Here is a 20,835-nt window from a genome sequence, read left to right on the forward strand (position 1 = left end):
TTCGAAGACAATTCACAAGAAGAGAACAAGTATGTAAAACCGTCATCATCATCATCATCATCATCATCATCATCATCTAATTCACCTAAAAATATGGGGTGACTGAAATAAGATCTAGAAATAAAGGCAGCGCATAAAATTATCTTAGGTGAAAATGCTGAGATGAAACATCAGCAACAACAACAGCAGCAGAAGCAGCAGCACCACAATAATATATAACAATGTCGTGGCTGCAGCCTTTTACCAAGAACTCTCACTCGCTCATACTCCAGCCCTTGAGACACTTAAATCTTTTTTCTTCACGGAACCACTACAGAACTCTTTCCTTATAACTCCAGGATGTAAAGTCATAGCTTATCACAATCCTGTCATAACTGAAATTTGTGTTTATGGAAGGACAAAACAAGTGGAGTACAAAAGTAATCAAGTACAGGGAGTGGTCCACATATAACGCATCCCAGTTCTTGTGTACTCAGTCGGCGTCAGCATCGTCTATCCTGCATTATTTTCTACGTCTCAAATCCTTTTCCACAACTGATAGTAGTTTTTACGTCCATTGTTCGCATACTGTAGTTGATTAGTAATTTCACGAAGCAGTCGAAGTTTCAGCACTCCTCACACCAACAGACTGAACCAAACAAGAACTGAAATGAAATGTCTTATATATGAACCGCATTGTCTGCAACATAGAAGTTAACAAAGACGAAGTACTGTATGGCTCCTTGCAGGAAGAAAAGGAAATAAGAACCTTACGTTTCTTATTATATCAAGAACAAATACAAGTTACCAGAAGAAATCTTTTGACTAATTTATTTTGCAGGAAAAGAAACGTTTGCTTCAATAACACATTAACACCACTAATCTCCAAAGGGATCATGGATCTTGGGATTGCTTAATAAAACGTGCGGTATTAACCTAAGTGTGTCTGTAACCAGGAACGAGTTCGAACTAATTATCCATCATCCAGTCGTCTGGGTCAGCATCCAGATAACTGGAGACATTAACATACATAGCACCTATAGTGTCTCCCTTCTACAGGTGTCATGGATCCGAGGGCGTGACCTGCGGATCCTGACGGTGGGTCGGTATACGTACACGACGGATCTGCGTTACGAGGCGATCCACCTCAACGGAACCAACCAGTGGACGCTTCGGATCAAGTCTGCCCAGCCCAGGGATCAGGGGACCTACGAGTGTCAGATCAGCACCAAACCTATCATGGCATTCCCCATGTACCTCATGGTGCTGGGTGAGTGCTGCAGAGAGAGAGAGAGAGAGAGAGAGAGAGAGAGAGAGAGAGAGAGATTCAAATAAAGCCATCAATACTTTTTGCGCAGCACAGTATGAGAGAGAGAGAAAAAAAAAAACTCCTGCTAGTGTAATGATCCGGTATGAGAGAGGTTGCAGGTCCCGGGCAGCTGGAGTGAGGCCATGACGGGTTGTGATGTCATGAACCCAATAATGTGGTAAAAGACTTCAGTTTATTTTCCAAAGACTTGATTTTAATTTCATACTAGAAAACGGAAATTTTCTTCTAAAATGATTAAGATGTAGGAATGGCAAAAGTGAACAGATAAGAAATGAATAAAGCACAGAAACAAGACAGCATTCAAGGTGAGAGGAGATTTGTAGACCTATACCTGTTATTACACTCCACACTATAGCCACAAGCTTGTAGGTGGTGGATATTGATAGATAGATAGAAAGACAGAATATACTGTAGTAGTAGTAGTAGTAGTAGTATTAGTATTAGTAGTAGTAGTAGTAGTTGTTGTTGTTCCCTAGGCAGTCTGGCCGAACAGCCCCGAGTCCCTTAGGAAGGCCATAGCCGAGACCGGGCTTTCCCACAGAGCTCTCAAAGAGAGTATGTTGTGTTGTTGGCGTAGGTGATTGTGTGCAATGCAGTCTTCAATAATGTGCTTTGGGTGTTGTTTTGATATTCCTTGGTGTGGGTGGATGTGATGCCATGTAAAATAGTGGATGTTGTGGGTTTGTGGAGGCTGCAGCAAGAAACTGGGTGCCTCTCATGTCTAGGTGATCCTTGACTTTGAGGACTTTGGTTTCTTGATGTAGGTGGTCTGTGGGTGTGGTGGCTGTGCAGCCTGTGATTATTTTTAGGGCCTTGTTCTATATGGTCTGTAGAGTGTTGTAGTGTGTTTTGGTGAGGTTAGAAGCCCAGGCAGGGCTTGCATAATTCATCACTGAACATATGTATTGTTTGTATACTGTGGTGGTCGTTTCTTTGTTGTGTCCGAATGTTGTATGGGCATGTGACCTAAAAGCATTGAGTCTTGGTGATATTTTATTTCTAATGTTTGTGATGTGTTGTTTAAATGACATTGATGTATTGTATGTTACACCAAGGATTGTGTGTGTGTGTGTGTGTGTGTGTGTGTGTGTGTGTGTGTGTGTGTGTGTGTGTGTGTGTGTGTGGTAGGGGAGTGTTGTTTATGGTGAGGTGTGGGATGTGACTGTGTTCTGCTGTCCAGTTTGTGAGAAGAGTCACTGTAGATTTGGCTGGGGCTATTTTGAGCCTGTTTGTGATGAACCATTCGTGTAGTGTGTTGAGGTAAGGTTGAATGATGTGTGCAGCTGTGTTTGCGTTTTGGTGTGTACATGTAAGTGTTATATCATCTGCATAGGAGGCTATGTGTATCTGTGGTGTGTGGGATGTGGGTATGTCGTGCATGTATAGGTTAAAGAGTGTAGGGGACAAAACAGATCCTTGGGGGACACCGTTTGTGAAGTTTCTGATGGTAGAAGACTGACCGGCTTGTGTTACGTGTGTACATCTGCCTGCTAAGTAGTTTGCCAGCCATCTTTTTGTTATCATGCATGTTTGTGTTGAGTATTTTGTTTGTGAGGTTGTGGTGGGGGATGGCATCAAAAGCTTTGCTAATGTCTAGTGTGATTAGGAGTGTTCTGTGTGGTGGCCTAGCTGAATTCATGCCATCGAAAACTCTCTCTGTAAGATCTGTAAGAAGGGTGTTTGTGGAGTATAGTGACCTAAAGCCATGTTGTGACTGGGCTAGGGGAATGTGAGGTGTGACTAGTTGTAGTACCAGTCGTTCAGTGACTTTAGAGGGGGTGCAGAGGTGTGTGATGGGGCAGTGTGAGAAGGGCAACGTGGGGTCTTTGTTGGGTTTAGGGATAGTGATGATATTGCCATGCTTCCAGATGTTGGGTATTATGTTGTGTGAGTAGCTGTAGTTTGATATGATGGTGAGTGCTTGTACGCCCTGTGGTCCAAGGTGTTTAAGGTGAATGTTGCTTATGTTGTCTGGTCCACAGGCAGATGAGTTCTTGAGGTTGTTAATGATGTGCTTCGTCTGGTTGTAAGTGAAAGGTGCGTAGTCTAGGTCTGTGGGGAACTGTCTCTTACGTTGGATGATACGTCGGTCTTCGGGATGGGGGTTTAGATGGCTGACTTGTGAAAAGTGATTGATGAGAGTGTTTGCTTGTTGTTTGTTTGAGGGTATGGTGTCTGTTGTTGTGATGGCAGCATGTGATTGTGTGGTGTTGCTGTTGGAAAGTGTGATGCTGTTTAGTGTTTTGTAGAGTTTGCTGATGTTTGTTTTGTGGTCAAGTGTTTGGAGGCAATTTTTCCAGCTTAGTGTTTGCTGTTCTGATTTTTATTGTTTATTTGAGTGTTGAGTTCTTGTATTTGTTGTACGGTGTCTTGTGTATGGGGTGTTGGGGAGTGTTGCAGTGTGTCCCGTTGTCTGATGAGGCCTTGAATTTCTGGTGTGAAGTTGGGGCTGTGTCTCTTTCTGTTGCCTCTAGGGATATGTCTTTTGTCTGCGTTTTGTATAATTGTATTGAAAGTGTGCACAGCGATGTGCTTCGTCTGGTTGTAAGTGAAAGGTGCGTAGTCTAGGTCTGTGGGGAACTGTTTGTGATGGGTGTACTGTTTAGCGTTTCGAAATGTTGTTCTGTTTCAGTTACAAAGGCCTCCCAGTTGGCTCTCTTATAAGTAGTGTATGTGTGTTTGTGGCCACCTGGGATGATTCTGGTTTTGGTAGTGATGATGACTGGGGGCGAGGTTTGGGGAACAGAAAGTGATGTCTGGAGATGATGGGAGGAAGAGGGCTTGGTGTGGGATATGGGTATGTTGGTCTGGATTGTTCAGTATGAAAAGATGATCTGTCTGGGATTGTAGTACCTGCCCTTTGTCTGCGTCAGGGTTGTTGACATGCCAGGCCGATGACTTGGCGTTGAAATCACCACCCAAGATGATGTTGGGTATGTTGGTAATGTGGTATCTGTGGAGAGTGATTGTGTAGTACTGTGGGGGACGATTGGGGGGGAATGTATGTGTTAGCGATTGTTATGTGTGATTTGTTACCAGTGCGTATTTTAACTGATTGTATTTCTGTTGTGGAGTCATGTGGAGGGAGAAGTAACTTTGTGTGTGCACTGGTATCTGCAAAGTTGATGAATTTGTGTACCAGGGTGATGAGTCCACCGCCACCGCCGTCGGCCCGGTCTTGTCGAATGGTGGTGAAGTTATGAAATGTTGGTGTTTTCTGTGCTTTGTGTAGTTTTGTTTCTTGGAAGATGGCAATGTGTATGTTCTGTTGTTTGATGAATTGTGTGAGTTCTTGTTTTTTGGTGTTTATGCCATCTATGTTTAACTGAAGGATGTTTATGTTGTGTGTCCGATGTGTGTTGGCTGCAGCAGCATGGGGGGGAGGTGGTGTGGGTGGAGGGGAAGGGGTAGGAGGAGGTTGTGATGGAGGTAAGGGTTGAGGTGGAGTAGGATGGGTTGGAATGGGAGGAGTTGGGGGACTGGATGGCGTTGGAAGGATCGGTGGGTTTGGATGTGGAGGTGTGCAGGAAGTAGGAGTAGGATTGGTAGGGGGGGTTGGTGGGTGGGGGGAAGGAGCATAAGGAGCAGGTCCAGGTATTTGTGTAATGTTTTCTGGATGCGAGTGTTGTGCAGATGATAATGGGTCTAGTTCTTGCAGGAATTGCATTGAACTGAACCCTTTGTCTGTCGGCTCAACGTGATAGTTTTTGAGCATGTTGGACATATGTATTTGTTGGTGGGTCCTGGATTGCTCTCAATGTCCCCAGCTAGAAGAAGTCGTCGAGAAATGACAGCCGGGGAGTTATTTCTCGGTGTAGAAAAAATGGTGTTGTTGTGTGTGTTGTGTTGGGAGATGTGGTACTTGCCCGGGTGACCGAAGCCACTCCCAGGTACTCGAGCCCCGTGAGGGGCCGGGGGGGGGGTTTGTGGTGGTTTGGCCCCCATGCTGTCCTCCACTTCTCTTCGACAGCTCCTGGGGGGTAGACCCACGACGAGGACGCCACCGCTCCAGGTCCAGAATATACTGTAGATAGATATACCGTATATTGTCATCAAGATTCAGTATATATATATATATATATATGAGCCTCTGTGGTACAGTGGTAGAGTGTGCGTTTCGCACACTGGTGAGTGCGGGTTCGCCTCCCGGCAGAGTTGTAAAAACTTTGGGAAGCGTTCACCAAGCCACTTGCTACTTTGGCGGACACAAGGGGTGCTGTGGTTGAACCAGTGTCGCATATTAGTATGCTTGCACCCAGTCGGCTTAAGGCGGGCCGATTACACTTGGGTCACAAAGTACATAAACACCCAAAGCCACTACAACACTACAATCACACTCACAAGCACTTCTCACCCTACATACAATCTCTACCAGACAGCTTAAGCCACTGGGTAGAGATACATTGGCTGTATAGTCCGTGCTTCGGTAGGGATAGGCCGGTCCTGCAGTGGACCCCAACGGCTGCTGATGATATATATATATATATATATATATATATATATATATATATATACACACACACACAGATGTGAATCATCATCAATACTCTCTCTCTCATTCTGTGTATGTGTGTGTGTGTGTGTGTGTGTGTGTGTGTGTATATAACTTCTGACATCTGTTGACCTCAGCTGAACTTTCTCTCTTCCCCGGCAGAGCCCCGAGGTGAGATCCTTGGCGCCCCTGATCTGTTCGTGCAGAAGGGCAGCATGATCAACCTCACCTGCATCCTACACGACCTCCCGGAGCCGCCTGCGTACGTCAGATGGTTCCACAAGGATAAACATCACGGCCCAAGGGTAGGTTACCACACGACGGCGGGGTGGGGCTGGATAGCGTGGGGTAGGGTAAGGAGCGGTAGGCTTCGATGAGGAGACAGGGCAAGGCATGACAGAGAATGGAACGGTAGGGTAGGGTAGGGAAGGTTACAATAGGTTACGATAAGACAGGACAGGGCTCAATAGTCCATGACAGAGTGTGGTCACTTAGGGGAACGGTATGGCAGGGTCAGTGAAGGGTAGGCCACAGAAGGGATTGGTAGAGTAGGATATGGCAGAAGGCAGGCAGAAAGAAAGGACAGGGTAACGCATTATAGGACAGTGGAAGGGCAGGGTAGGTGACTGAGGAGGAAAGCAGGGTAGAGCAAGACAAGGCAAGGGAAAAGAGGGTAGTATAAGGTAAGTCATGGAGTGTTACCGCAGGTTCAGTTATAACAGAGAGTGTGAGAGGGTAGAATAATGCCAGCTCTTGCTTGTCGATTGCAGTCCACCCTTACGGAGACTCAGCAAAGCCGTGACGTATCAGTCAATTACCTGTTTTGCCTTATGTATTCCAGTTTTCTTATACGTAATACCAACTGCCCTATTATCGTTGTTAGCTACATCAGTACTGAATGAATTGTTCCTAAGGAAATAAATTAAGGTTCTAAGATTTATGTTTCATTATTCCAGAAGCACATTTTTACTACTCAAAGCTCATACATTATACCTGGAAATTACGGTACGTGTACAGTAGACTGATGGCGAAGAACAGGGAGACATGGAAGCAACTCGTTTGTGGCCAACCCTTCCGGGATTAAGGAGTCTGGCTCTAGTTAATACAGCTAGGTCTATTCAGTTTATTTACTCAACTTGGAAAGGGTTCTTCAGCGTGAAGTAGCAAAACTACGTAAATGAACAGATACATGAGTGTGTAATGTATGCATGCATGAATGTATGTATGTACACTGTATGTATGTACTGTATTAGCTTGCTTGTCCACGCCTGGCTATGGCGGACAACTCAGCTATGCAGGTTCAAGCAGTGTTTTAAGGGTCCTGAAAGAAAACGAATCATTAGAGCCAAGAAACTTTTTCTTTTTTTGTATCTCTCACTAGAGAAGTGGCCCATCCCCACCAGATGCTTCAAGCTCCGGCGTAGGAGTGCAGGGCTTTTGGAGTATAGGTCTGATAAGCTCATGTGGAGATGTGTTGGTAGGATGTGTTTGTGGGTATGTTTTTTTTTTTCTTCTTTTTAAATGTTCAACTTCGGGTACAACTTTATAAACCGTTTCCTAAGGCCCAGCTATTCTCTTACATACGCGTACGAATACTGCACACCTTAAGTCACCAGTTTGACGTAATACCCACCGAGCATATTGAGAACATGGTAGGACTGTCTCACTCTGGACTGGTGTGATGGTATTAGCTTAGGTGTTTTTGTGTCTTGTCAGTGGGTCTTGTGGAAGATAGAGTATAACTTTAAGGAAAATCAAACATTCAACCAGTTATTTCACACAGTCTCGGAATGAACTCGTGTACTTTCGGAGAATAAGCCACATCTCAAACCTCTTGACTACCACACCCCTATTGAACCACTACCTGCCTCAGCACAAATCACCAAGACAATCTCCACGGAGTGCGAACATGTGAGAGTATATCAAAGGACATACTACTTAGTAACTACTACCTCCTTTTAAGTATCTGCTGGGATCAAATTTAGGTAAGAAGAGCTGGTAGACGCAGATAATGAGAAGTGAGGCATATTATTACTTTTTTCTTTTTTTTACCCAAAAGTTTCGTGATACTTCATTAACCCAGACCGGTTCTATAACACAGTGTAATTAAACCCATGTTAATATGGCTGATGGTATTATTACCTTTTCAAAATCTGGTTATTATTCTTTGTTAGTGGCATTTATAGGTAGCGATATATTACCACGGATATTGTCATTAGCAGCCGTCACGACGACCTTCATTACCCGCGTTACGGTAGTTTCTGTCTTTCTATCTATTTATTGCCAGACGCCTTAATCCCGTAAGGGGTGGCCACAAACAAATTTCCTCCATGTCGGCCTGTCCAATGCCACATCACTGCCTTGCTCCCAGCTCACACTACCCTCTCTCGTATACCTCTCCACTTCGTTTCTCCATCTCATCGCCGGCTCTCCCTCCCTCTTCTCTCCCAGTCCACCTCACTCGCATACACTCTCCTCGTTAGTCTCTCGCTCTCCATCCTCTCCACATGGCCAGACCACTTAAATATATGTCTCCTAACGCTACATCCAAACCACAAAGCTCTTTCACTTCCTCATTTGTTAGTCTGTCTCTCCATGTAACTCCACACACTCCTCTCAGCTAACTCATTTCCACTGCTTTCACTCTTGACTTTGTCCTTCCAACAAGGTCCAAGTTTCACTTCCATACGTTAGAGTTGGTATCACAAAACTGTCATGCAGCGCCTTTTTTACTTCCATGCTCACTTCCTTGTTCCTTATCATTGCTTTCAAAGAACCAGCAACTTTCTTCCCTGTTGTATCCTTTCAAGCACTTCACCCTCTAAAACTTCCATCCTTACACATCACACTACCCAAGTACTTAAACGCACTCACATTTTCCATTTCCTCCTCATCCAGCCTCACCGTACATTCAGTGACTTCATTTCTCTCAAAGACCCTAACTTTACTCTTTCCTACATTCACCTTTAGATTCCGTTTCTTGCATATACTCCCAAATTCATTCACCAAGCCTTGCAGTTCCCCTTCGTCTTCACTTAACAACACAGTATCATCTGCATAAACAGTACAGGAAGTTTCTAAACACTGCCTTCTCTCATTTGGGTCGCTCCAACGTCCACTGTCCTATCTTGTATCTCTTATAACGCCATCCATATACAGACTGAACAACCATGGTGACATGACACATCCCTGTTTCAATCCAATATTCAGATAGAAAATTTCAATCTGTTCACTTTCCATATGCATTGCAGCCTTAGCACCGTCATACATACTTTTCAAGGGATTCTACAACTTCCCATTTACTCCATATATCCTTAATACTTTCCACATTCTTTGTCTATCCACTCTGTCAAATGCTTTCTCCAAATCCCTTCCTAAAACCTCCTTGTTCTTTTCCAACGAATTCCTCTGTTATTTCCCTAACTTGGTCAATAAGTATCTTACCATATACGTTTCCTAGTACACTAAGAAGACAAATGCCTCTGTGATTACAACACACTTCTTTTTCCCCATTTCCTTTTGTACAGGGGAATAATTATACATGACTTCCAATCCTCCGGGACTCTACCTTCCTCCATGCCAATCTGCACATCTTCCACATCAGTTTTACTACCATCTATCCCCCATGCTTTAGCATTTCACCACACACTCCATCAATTCCTGGGACTTTTCCCATTATGACTTTCCTCATTGCTTCCAGTACTTCCATCCCATTGATTCCTTCCTCTCTTCTCACCTCCCTCCCTCTCCCAGCCATTCCCAGCCACATATACTAGCATTACTTTTATTTTTTATGTTCAACAGTTCCTTAAAGTGTTCTCTCCATCTGCTGACTTTTTCTCCCTTCTCCACTGGCAATCTATCATTTTTTATCTTTCACTCCCCGACTTACTTCTTTATCACTCTGTCTGACTCTCTTTACCTCTTTCCAGAACATTTTCTTACATTCGCTCCACTTTACACTCAGATTCGTTTTAAATTCCTCATCCACTCTTCTTATTCTCTCACTACTCTTTTCACCTCCTTCTTCCTCCCAGTACATACGTCTCTCTTCTGTTTCTCAACTTCCTCCACGCCCCTGTTTCTCATCCACTCACTATATGCTTTCTTCTTTTGCGCCACAGCCTCTCTCACCTCTTCATTCCACCATGCTTTTCCCTGCATCCCCTTTCTTCTCCTCACCCTACACAGCACCTCACATGTTGCACAGATTTCTTCTGTGAATATCTTGCACTCACCTTCCACGTCCCCCATCTACTCCAAATCATATTTACCCAATCGCCCGTCCACTTCTCTCTTATATTCTGTCTTTTTTTCCATCCTTTTTGCAACCTTTCTACTCTCATTGTATGGACTACTTCCTCCTGTCCTTCCCCCTTCTCCTCTTCCTCCATTTCATTTGGACTTCAGAAAGTCCACTACCCCAACCTCTGTATGTCCTTGAATCCATTACTCACCTTCTCATTCTGTCATCCACACACACATAATCATTCCTTGCCGTCCGTTCATTCAGTTAACCACCTTCCCTTCTCATCACTCGCCACGTACACCTGTGGATCATTTTGTGTCTAATGAGGGTATTGGCTATCATCAGCTCCTTTACGTCCATTAGAGCGTGTAATTTCAGGGACATTATCTGCATTTATAGCAGACGATTTTGTTAGCAGGGAGAGTCATAGGAGCCTGAGAATGTGAATATCTGTTTTCCTGCCCTGTTTCTTATTTTTCTTACTATTTCTCATTTTCCTTGCTTCTTCAATCCCCAACTCCTTCCTCTTCTTCCACTACCACCACCATTTCTTCCAGTGACACGCTCCCACAGATAAGAGATTTCGCTATTTTACGTTCTCTGCCTCTCTCCCGGCAGCTGAGAGAGAGAGAGAGAGAGAGAGAGAGAGAGAGATTAAATCTTCGGCTCCTGTCTACGCCATTGGGTTTTATATTTAGGCTACTTCCGGACAACACTATTTAGGGGAAAGCGAAAACGCCTTTAGAGAACACTTTCCCCAGTGTTCATGTGATGAAGCCCTGTCTTGAGGCTGCTAGAAACGATTATTTATCCAGCTGAGGGTACATTATCTTTCGTCTGTACTGAGACTAGTGTATTTGACGGGGGCTAGGCCAGATTACTGTGTGTGTGTGTGTGTGTGTGTGTCATCGTCTGCTTTCCTCTTGTCTGAGTTTTCTTTTTGTCTTACAGTTCTCATTTTATTCGATATTTTTAAAATTTTGTTTTTCTCCTCGTTTTGTTTTCATATATTTTCTTCATTTTTTTTTTTTTTTGGTACTCGTTTGAATTTCCATTTTTTCTTCCTTGTGTAGTCCTCTTCTCTACCTTTATTTGTTGTTTTCTCTTGCTCCTCAGTTTTATTCCTTTTCGTTCTCGTGTCGTTTTGTTGTTTCCTCAATTCTTTTTCTCGTTCCCTTCTTCCCCCTCTTCGTATGTGAGGGCTGGTCCTGCTGCCCTGCCCCTCTCCCGCTCCCCTGCGCTGACGGAGGTGTGGTTGACGCTGCTGTGGACTCTTAATAACGCGTTGATTATGAGGCACACGTTAACAGGTTTTGGATCACAGTAACTGCAGTATAGTCTCTGTCTGTCTGTCTGTCTGTCTGTCTGTCTCTCTCTCTCTCTCTCTCTCTCTCTCTCTCTTTCTCTTGTTCGATTTTTCGTCCTATTCTTTTCAATCTCTTATTTTTTTCTTCGGTTTTCTCATTTTCTTAATTTTATTCTTTTTTATTTCTGATTTTCCTGTTTTGTTCTCCTTTTCGCCTCGTTCTCTGATCTGTTTTTTTTTTCTCTCTCTCTCTTCCGTCTCATTTTCCTTTTAGTTCTTATGTGCTTATCATGCCTCACGGGACTGACGGGAGGTGTAGCTCACGTTGAGGTGGTATATTATTGTTTGTGACGTGTTGGTTACTGAGGCATCTGTACTGACAAGGGCTGACCCACGACAATTCTTTTCTTAAACCCTCGTTTTGTCTTTTTCTCTGCCCCACGTAAACCATTAGGCGATGCCGTGTCTATTTTCTAGTGACTGAAAGTGGTGTTCCTCGGCCCTATGAATCAGTTGCCTTTGGGACCCGTGAATCATCACTTCAATGTATACAGAAGAGTTGCACTTGTGTGCCAGGCGTGTAAATGTCGGTTGTTGCAATACAAGCACATAGGCCTTTTTTCGTCTCTGTTGTTCATATTCCTTTTCGTTAAATTTTTAATGATTTTTCGCTCTTCACTTTTCTGTCTATCGGCTTCATTTCATTTTTCATTACCTTCGCCAACGAAGTTGGAGGACGTTTTGTATTCACATATGTTTGTCTCTTTGTCCACACGATATCTCCAAAAGTTCTCAGTCAATTTCAGAGAAATCTTGTGGAAAGGTGGGCCATGAACCATGAAAAACTTGATATTATTTGGGGCAAATTCGGATCCGGATCCTATGTAGCCCGCACGATACCTCCAAAAGTTCTCAATGAATTTATATGAAATTTTGTGGTAGGGTGGGCATGGGCCAAGAGAGAGTTTATTAAATTGGGGGCGGATCTGAATCCGGATCCGGATCCTATGTATCCTATACAATATCTCCAAAAGTTTTCAACGAATTTCAATAAAATTTTATGGAAGAGTGGGCCATGGGTCAAGGAACAATTATTAAAGTTGTGGGCCGTTCCGGATCCTATGTATTCCATCAAAATCTCCAAGGATCCAGATCCGGATCCTTTTTAATGGCAATGGCATTAGCCATTATAAATGTTCCGACTGTCTGTCTGTCTGTCTGTCTGTCTGTCTGTCTGTCTCTCGTTTTATTTCCCCCCTTTTATCCTCAAATTCCTCTGGTCATTGTGTTTCCTTGTTCTGTTTTAGTCTCTCCTAAGCTGTTGCCGTTCATTTTTATTCCCTCTCATGTCATTATTTTGTCAGCTCCTGTCGTTCCTTTATTTTCTCTTGCACTCGTGTATCCTTCCGTCGTTTTTTTTTTTTTTTTAATCTTCCCTTTCCACTCTTTCTAAATATTTCTGTACATTTTCGTTTCCATTATTTTCCCTTGTGTTTTATGATTTTCTCCTCTATTCTTCCGTGTGTGTTTATATCTTTTTTATCTCGCTCTCATTCCACTTTCTCCTGGCCCTTTTTCCCTAGTGTCTGTCATTTCTTTATTCCCACTGCAGAGCTCACTGAGAGTAGAGAAGACACAGCATTTCTCTAGGCGAAGGTATTACAAATTAACATTGTCATAGCAACAATGAGCGCAGCAGAAAACATTTTAGCGATAACTATGGTATTATTAATTTTCCCAATCATATTTCATAGAGTCATCTTCGCTGGAATGGAACTGTACACATTCGATGTGCTTGTTTCCTTTCCACTAGCCCTTCCCCCTACCCACTTAATCGTTTGCAGCATTAGCCTTATGGAAATGAGTATGATCTATCTGCCCCCTTTCCTCCCTCTTCTCGATTGTTTTGCATTTGAATCTTCCATTTTCTGCCATTCCTCTTTCAAGTCGTCTTTTTTTCCCTCTGCTGTAGCCCTTTTTCTAATCACTTAGTTACCTTTCTCGTGCAGCACATCATCTACAACAACAGTCTTCGGGAATGTCAGTGATCTTCCTCTTTCCTCCTCTCGTTCCTTCTGTCTTTATTCTTTTTAACCTATTCTTGTCTCTCCTGTTGTCCTTATTAACTCTATATTAACTTCTTTCCATTCTTCTATTTTCCTGCTATTGTTTTTCGTTCCTAGTGCTTGCTTCAACTGATATATTAACCTCTCCCACTCTTCTCGTCCTCCAGAACATCAGCTACAGCAGCAGCCGCGGTGGAGTGTCCATGATAGTGGAGAAGGGCCCCACCACCATCAGTCACCTGCTCATCACCTCAGCCCGCGTTTCAGATACCGGCAACTATACGTGTGCCCCGGCAGGCCTTAACTCCACATCTGTTATGGTGCACGTGCTTGATGGTGAGTGTAGGGGTAGAGATGTGGAAGGGGGTGAGCGAATGTGCTCCAGCAGGCCTTAACTCTACATTTTTTTTTTATATATATATAATGCACGTGCCTAATGGTAAGTGTAGGAGGTAGGGGTGGGGAGGGAGGTGGAGGAATGCTCCCCGGCAGACCTTAACTCCACATTTGTTATTGTACACGTGTATGATTGTTACTGTAGGAGTAGGGGTCAGGAGGGAGGTGAGGGAATAGAGCCATAACATGAAAAATTGTGAGTTGGAAACATTGTATCGTTATAATTTAAAAAAAATCTTTTTTCGAAGTTCATTGTTCAAATATACACACACTCGAATACCTTGTTTAGGGTGCATTTTTTCTGTACTGGCGAGTAAGTCCAGTCCAAAAATTAAAGCTTTCTTGCAAAACATTTTTGTATGCTTCTTTTATTCCAAGAATTCCTGTCTAAGTATACCCAAACATTTAAATTTCCTTTTATTTATATGTTTTTGTGAGGCCGAATTATTTCAAAGTAACATGAATAATTTAATGTTCTGTGTCCAAGAACGTCAAGTTACCACCTTTCTGTGTCAATATATTTTTCTACCGCGTGTATAACATCACCCCAAGATTTCTTTAAATGCCATAAATTTTCAAATGCCTTTATGTAGTATCAGAGTGATTCTTATTGTCATTTGTCAGTAAACACTGTATTGCATAGCATAAATAAACTTATCATTGTGCATTTTGGTTTAGTGAACTGTAAGGTCTTAACAAACTGCAGGATCATTCAGTGATGCAAAAATTATTAAGAAAAACTAATCCAAGCAGTTTATTGATATTCAAGATTTCTGGTCAATCCTATGTTGTGCCTCTAAAATATATATTATGTAAAAATAGACCAGAAGGCCTTGGATGCATAAGCAGAACAGAAGTTTCTGGAGACATAAATAGAACGGAATTTTCTAGATGGATAAATAAAACATAAGTTTTTTGGATGCATAACCATAAACAGAGAAGTTTTTGAATGTATTTATTTCTACGTGACCCAGTAATACAAGTCTAAAACTTTATTTTTTTTAAATTTATGTCCAGAGATTTCCCTGTGGCTAGCAAAACCGTCTAGTGATACCCGAGTGACCTTCGTGAGTCGCCTCCCGAGAATTAACCCCTTTAGTCAATTGACATTCTGTTGGTTTATTCTTCACACCTCCTGACCATTTTATCCACCTTAGGAAAAATCTTTAGTAGTCATGGGTTAATTATGGCTATATTTATATCCTCCAAATGGAAAAGCCAGACCCAAACTGAATGAAACTGTCTGCAGATAGGCTAGTGGTGTGCAAAGTAATATACACGTCACCGGATTAAAGGGGTGAAAGGCCTTTAATATTTGTACCTAATGTCTGAGAATAATGCTTCTCTGTGTGTAAACACTAATTTTATTATGCTAAGAAGCATGGCAGATTTTCCTAACTTTCAAGGTAAAAATTATCGAGTCTCGTGCCCACGATTACTTGAATACCCACATCTTTATACAGTACATATATTTTTTTCTTTATCAAAATATTTCAGTTGAGAATCTTCTTTATACCTTTTAGATGTGCAATTTCGTAGTCTTTAAGCTGACTGCCTAATAATACTTGATCAGCACCTCTTTCTAAGCCAAAATATTCCAACCTCAAACCTTTACCTTGCCTTTATGCTATTAATCGTTGTAGTGTTTAAGGTGATTGCCTAAGAATATTTCAATGGCACCGTTTTCCCCCCTACCTCAAGGAGAACTGCCAGCCGCAATGCAGACCAACCGAGGCTCGCTGGTGTGTGCTGGTGGTGGTGGTGGTGGTGGTGTGTGTCTCCTGCATGCTGGTACTGGCCTAGCGATACTCTGGCTACAGGGCAGGCTTCACGGCACCTAAGTAAGTGATAGTGTGGTGTGGTGTGGTGTGCTTTGTTGGTATCGTTGTTAGTGTCATGTAGTTGGTTTATTTGTGTGGTGTGGTGGAAAGGTTACAAGAGGATAGACAAAAGGCAGAATATAAGAGGGAAGTAGAGAAGCAACTGGGTAAATGTGGATTGGAGCAGATGGGGGACGTGGAAGGTGTGTGCAAGATATTCACAGAAGAAATCTGTACAGCATGTGAGGTGGTGTGTGGGGTGAAGAGAAGACGAAAGGGGGAGCAGGGAACACCATGGTGGAATGAAGAGATGAGAGAGGCTGTGGCACAAAAGAAGAAAGCATATAGTGAGTGAATGGGAAACAGGGGGTTGGAAAAAGTTGAGAGAAGAAAGAGAGAGTTATATGTAGATAGGAAGAGAGAGGTGAAAAAGTTAGTAAGAGAGAGTAAGAAGAGAGTGGATGAGGAATTTCGAAGGAATTTGAGTGTAAAAGGGAGGGAATGTAAGAAAATGTTCTGGCAAGAGGTAAAGACAGTTAGACAGGGTGCCAAAGAAGTGGTTAGTTGGGGAGTGAAAGATAATAATGGTAGATTACTAGTGGAGAAGGGAGAAAAAGTGAGCAGATGGAGAGACCACTTTAATGAATTGCTGAACATAGAGAAAGAAAGTAATGAGACTGCAAGAGGCTGGGGAGTGGCTGGGTGATGGAGGGATGTCAGAAGGGAGGAAGAAATCAATAGGATGGAAGTTGTGGAAGAAACGAAGAAGGTTAAAATGGGGAAAGCCCCAGGAATTGTTGGAGTGTGTTGTGAAATGCTGAAGCATGGGAGAGAGATAATAGTAGAATGGATGTGGAAGATGTGCAGATTGGCCGGGGAGGAGAGTAGAGTTCGGGAGGATTGGAAGTCAGATATAATTATTCCCTTGTACAAATGAAAAGGGGAATAAGAAGAATCTGGTAATCATAGGGGCATTTGTCTTAGTGTAATAGGCAGAGTATACGATAGGATACTTATTGACAGAGTTAGGGAAATAACAGAGGCATTAGTTGGAGAAGAACAGGGAGGTTTTAGGTCTCTAGTGCAAAAATTTCTATAGAAGGGAAAGAAGTTGTATGTGGTCTTCGTGGATTTAGAGAAAGCATGTGAGAGAGTGGATAGACAAGGAAGGTGGAAAATATTAAGAATAAATGGAGTAAATGGGAAGTTGTTGAATGCCGTGAAAAGTATGTGTGAGGGAGCTAAGGCTGCAGTGTGTGTGGATAGTGAGCGAAGTGAATTTTTCTATCTGGATGTTAGGCTGAAACTGGGATGTGTCGTGTCTCTATGGTTGTTCAGTCTGAATATGGAGAGATAGAAGGTAATTCAGTGGATGCTGGAACAGCGCTAGTGAGAGAGGGCGGCGTTCTTTGTTAAGTGAAGACGAAGGGGAACTGCTATGCTTGATGAATGAGTTTGGAAGTGTGTGTAAGAAACGGAATATAAAGGTGAATGTAGGGAAGAGTAAAGTTATGGTCTTCGAGTGAAATGAAGTCAGTGAATGTACAGTGAGGTTGGATGATGAGGAAATGGAAAATGTGAGTGCATTTAAGTACCTGGGTAGTGTGATGAGTGAGGATGGAAGTTTGGAGGATGAAATGCTTGAAAGGGTACAACGAGGAAGAAAGGTTGCTGGTCCTTTGAAAACATTCATAAGGAACAGGGAAGTGAGCATAAGTAAAAAAAGTCACTTCATGATAGTATTGTGATACTAACTCCAACGTATGGATGTGAAGCTTGGACCTTGATGGAAGGACACAAGTCAAGAGTGAAAGCAGTGGAAATGAGTTATTTGAGAGGAGCATGTGGCGTTACATGGAGAGACAGACTGACAAATGAGGAAGTGAAGGCGCGTCGTGGTGTGGATATGGATGTCATAGAAAGCGTTAGGAGAAATACACTGAGGTAGTCTGGCCATGTGGAGAGGATGGAGAGCTAGAGACTAATGGGGAGTGTGTATGTGAGTGAGGTGGAGTAGGGGATAGGGAGGGGGAGGCCAAGGTTGAGATGGAGGGATGGAGTGAAGAGATATGTGAAGGAGGGTGGTGTGAGCTGGGAGGAGGGCAGTGAAATGACGGGGGACAGGGCGACATGGAGGCTATTTGTTTGTGGCCACCCCTTACGGGATTAAGGCGTCTGGCAATAGATAGAGAAATAGCATAAAGTCAATATTAACCGAAGTTTCTGACGCCAACGAAGTTACGACCTAATATTCAAAATACAAAGTCATAAATGGAAAGGGAATTATTTATTGGGGTTATATGCCGAATGAGTTACGGAGCCATCTAAGCCCACAGGAATACAGCTACAGTGCCTATTGCCATTCCATTTTACCCCTTCAGCTCGGGAAAACCATTCTGTTGTATATGATTGTTGTTTGGTGTACTCTTACATTCTCTGGACAATTTTATTCAGCTTAGGGAGACTTTCGATTTGTAGAGGTTAAACACAGCTTTCACCACACTGAATGTTCATCAAGGCTAAATAAAATCATCTGGGTGCAGCAAGATTAAACCACAAAGAGGGGACAGTGTAGCAAAAGGATTAACAGTACTGTATTTATACAATGAAAAAGAAACAATATGTACACACTGATATGGTTAATAACATGTACCATGTGAGGTTGCCAAGCAAATTTATATACACGTCAAAGGAAGAAGTGCCTTAAGTGGTTACAGAAAAAGGGTTCAGTTGAAATAAGAACTGAATATACTGAGAGCAAGAAGCACGTAACGAGACTAGTGAAGAGGAAAAAGAAGGAGGTACATGAGGATCCAAGAAGAAAAATGAATGCAAACTACTCTGAAAATAGAAAGTTATTCTGGAATGAGGTGCGGAAATGTAGAAGGAAAAGCAGAAAGAAATGTGATGATTTAGGTGGTAGATTATTAACCCATGGAGATGAAGTAAGGACCAGAAAGAAATATTATTTTGAAAGCCTGATGAATGGTAATAGAGAGAGCAGAGCTGCTGTAAACATGATTGGTTTTGGGGGTGTTCAGAGAAGGGATGCAGTACCAGGAGACGTGACACTCGCACAGGTGAAGAGTGTTGTGAGCGACCGAAAAATGGGAAAGCAGCTGTGGTTGATGAGGTTTATGCAGGGATGCTTAAGTGTAGTGGAGAGAGTGGAATGAAGTGCTTGCTGGAGATATGTAAGAAGGCATGGATGAGTGAAACTGTGCCTGCAGAGTGGAAGAAGGCTGTGATTGTACCCCTGTAAAAAAATAAAGGTGAGCAAAGTGAGTGCATGATTTATCGTGGCATAAATTTATTGAGTGTGGTAAGGAAGGTATATGGAAGAATTATTATAGAGAAAGTAAGAGAGATATCAAGTCCTAGTGAGTGGTGAACAGGGTGGCGTTAGGAGTGGCAGAGGATGTGTGGACCAAATATTTGCAGTGAGACAGATAGTAGAGAAGGCTTGTGAGATGGACCATAAGGTGTTTATGGCATTCATGGATCTGGAAAAAGCATATGACAAAGTGGACAGAGAAGGATTGTGGAAAGTTTTGCCCATGTACAGTGTAGAAGGTAAGCTGCTAGGTGCCGTCAAGAGTTTTTATGATGGTAGTGAAGCACGTGTAAGGGTTAATGGGCATCCAAGTGAATGGTTCACGATCAGTGTGGGCATGTGACAAGGTTGTGTGATGTCCCCATGGTTGTTCAATATATAAATGAAGGGGATGATTAGAGAAGTAAAAACACGAGTAATGGAGAGAGGGATGGCGTTGGTAATGAATGGTGATGGATGGAATATGTCAAATTTGTTGTATGCTGATGATGAAGTACTGCTTGCAAGTATGATACAGGAACTTGGTAGGCTAGTGTAGAGTTTTGCTGATGTCTGTAAGCGTCGTGCCTTGAGAGTAAATGTAGAAAAGAGTAAAGTAATGGTTATTGAGAGAGAAAGTGACTCCCAGTGCGATGTAACAGTGAATGGAGAGAGACTGGAATTGGTGTGAGAGTTCAAATACCTGGGTACAGAGATAGAAAAGAGAGGAAAATGTGCAAAAGAAGTTGAAAATAGAGTGACACAAGGAAGAAAAGTAGCTAGTGCAATGAAGGCCTTGATAAGAAAGAGAGGCTTGAATGTTACAGCTGCACGAGGCTTACATGAAGGAGTGTTAGTGCCAACTTTAACATATGGATTTGAGACTATGGTGTGGCATGAAAATGAAAAGTCAAGAGTAAGAGCAGTGAGGATTGGACTGCTGAGGAATGTATGTGGAGTACAGAGGGTGGATAGGATACGAAATAATGAGATTCGTGAAAGATGCGGAGTGAGGAAGTTGGTGGACACCAGAATCGAAGAGAGTGTACTGAGATGGTATGGTCATGTGTAAAGAATGGATAACAGTAGAGTGGTGAAAGGTATATCTGAGCGAATTCGAAGGAGGGAGGAGGTGAAGTAGGCCAAGGAGAAGGTGGAGAGATGTGGTGGATGAATGTGTGAGGAATATAGGTTTGGAAGTCGGTAAGGCTAGCGAGCTGGCTTGATGAATGTTGTGAGAAGTGCGTGATTAGTGATTTTGGCACCCCTTTTTATGGATGGACTCTATCGGATACGATATGTGAAGCTACAGAACGTGGTGAATGTTTTTGGCATATCCGATAGAGCCAGGATTCCGGGGGCTTGAATGATGAGTGAATGGAAGCATGGCCCATTGGATTGGGCAAATTTGGGCTGTATGGACGTTGCTACTCCTCACCCTGCCCTAGGCTGGGAAAGGAGGTCCGGATGATGATGATGGTGATGATGATGTCAAAATACGTTTATAAAGTAGCTTAGATATACGTCCAGATGCCCTTAGTCAACACAGGATGCCCCGCGAAAAGCATGCCAAACATCAGGAAGTTATCCTTGACCTAATTATGAGGAGTAAATTCTATATCAACATCAGTCTAGTTCTCAATTGTTACTGAATCAGAGTTATTGATGACTACGAGTATATGGGTGGATTTTGGCGCATAAGGTCATCCATGATTTAGCTTCGTAACAGATAAGAACTCGACTTGGACTGATAGAGCGTTAGTTACTCGGTATTACTCCAGCCTAACCTCCTTAAGTCTTGCATGCTTTTCATGGGACACCCTATTTAATATCTAGTAGTATTCATTTCTACTTTGCTTACGTAAGTAGAATTATTCCGTTTGC

The 20,835-nt window shown here is 42.8% G+C and overlaps 1 protein-coding gene across 1 annotated transcript in view; it reads left to right on the plus strand.

Moving 5' to 3' along the window:
- Positions 1 to 15,659, plus strand: part of LOC145408509 (zwei Ig domain protein zig-8-like) — a 92,167-nt gene extending 76,508 nt beyond the window's left edge. The window contains exons 3-6 of the mRNA XM_080279241.1: positions 1,039 to 1,249; positions 5,964 to 6,106; positions 13,590 to 13,758; positions 15,520 to 15,659. Of these exons, the coding sequence (XP_080135367.1) occupies positions 1,039 to 1,249; positions 5,964 to 6,106; positions 13,590 to 13,758; positions 15,520 to 15,659 (663 nt within the window). The remainder of the gene's footprint in view (positions 1 to 1,038; positions 1,250 to 5,963; positions 6,107 to 13,589; positions 13,759 to 15,519) is intronic.
- The last annotated feature ends 5,176 nt before the right edge of the window (positions 15,660 to 20,835 follow it).

The sequence above is a fragment of the Coenobita brevimanus genome, chromosome 77 (assembly GCF_032717465.1).
Source record: "Coenobita brevimanus isolate Jiangsu-jjx chromosome 77, ASM3271746v2, whole genome shotgun sequence".
Classification (NCBI taxonomy): Eukaryota; Metazoa; Arthropoda; class Malacostraca; order Decapoda; family Coenobitidae; genus Coenobita; species Coenobita brevimanus.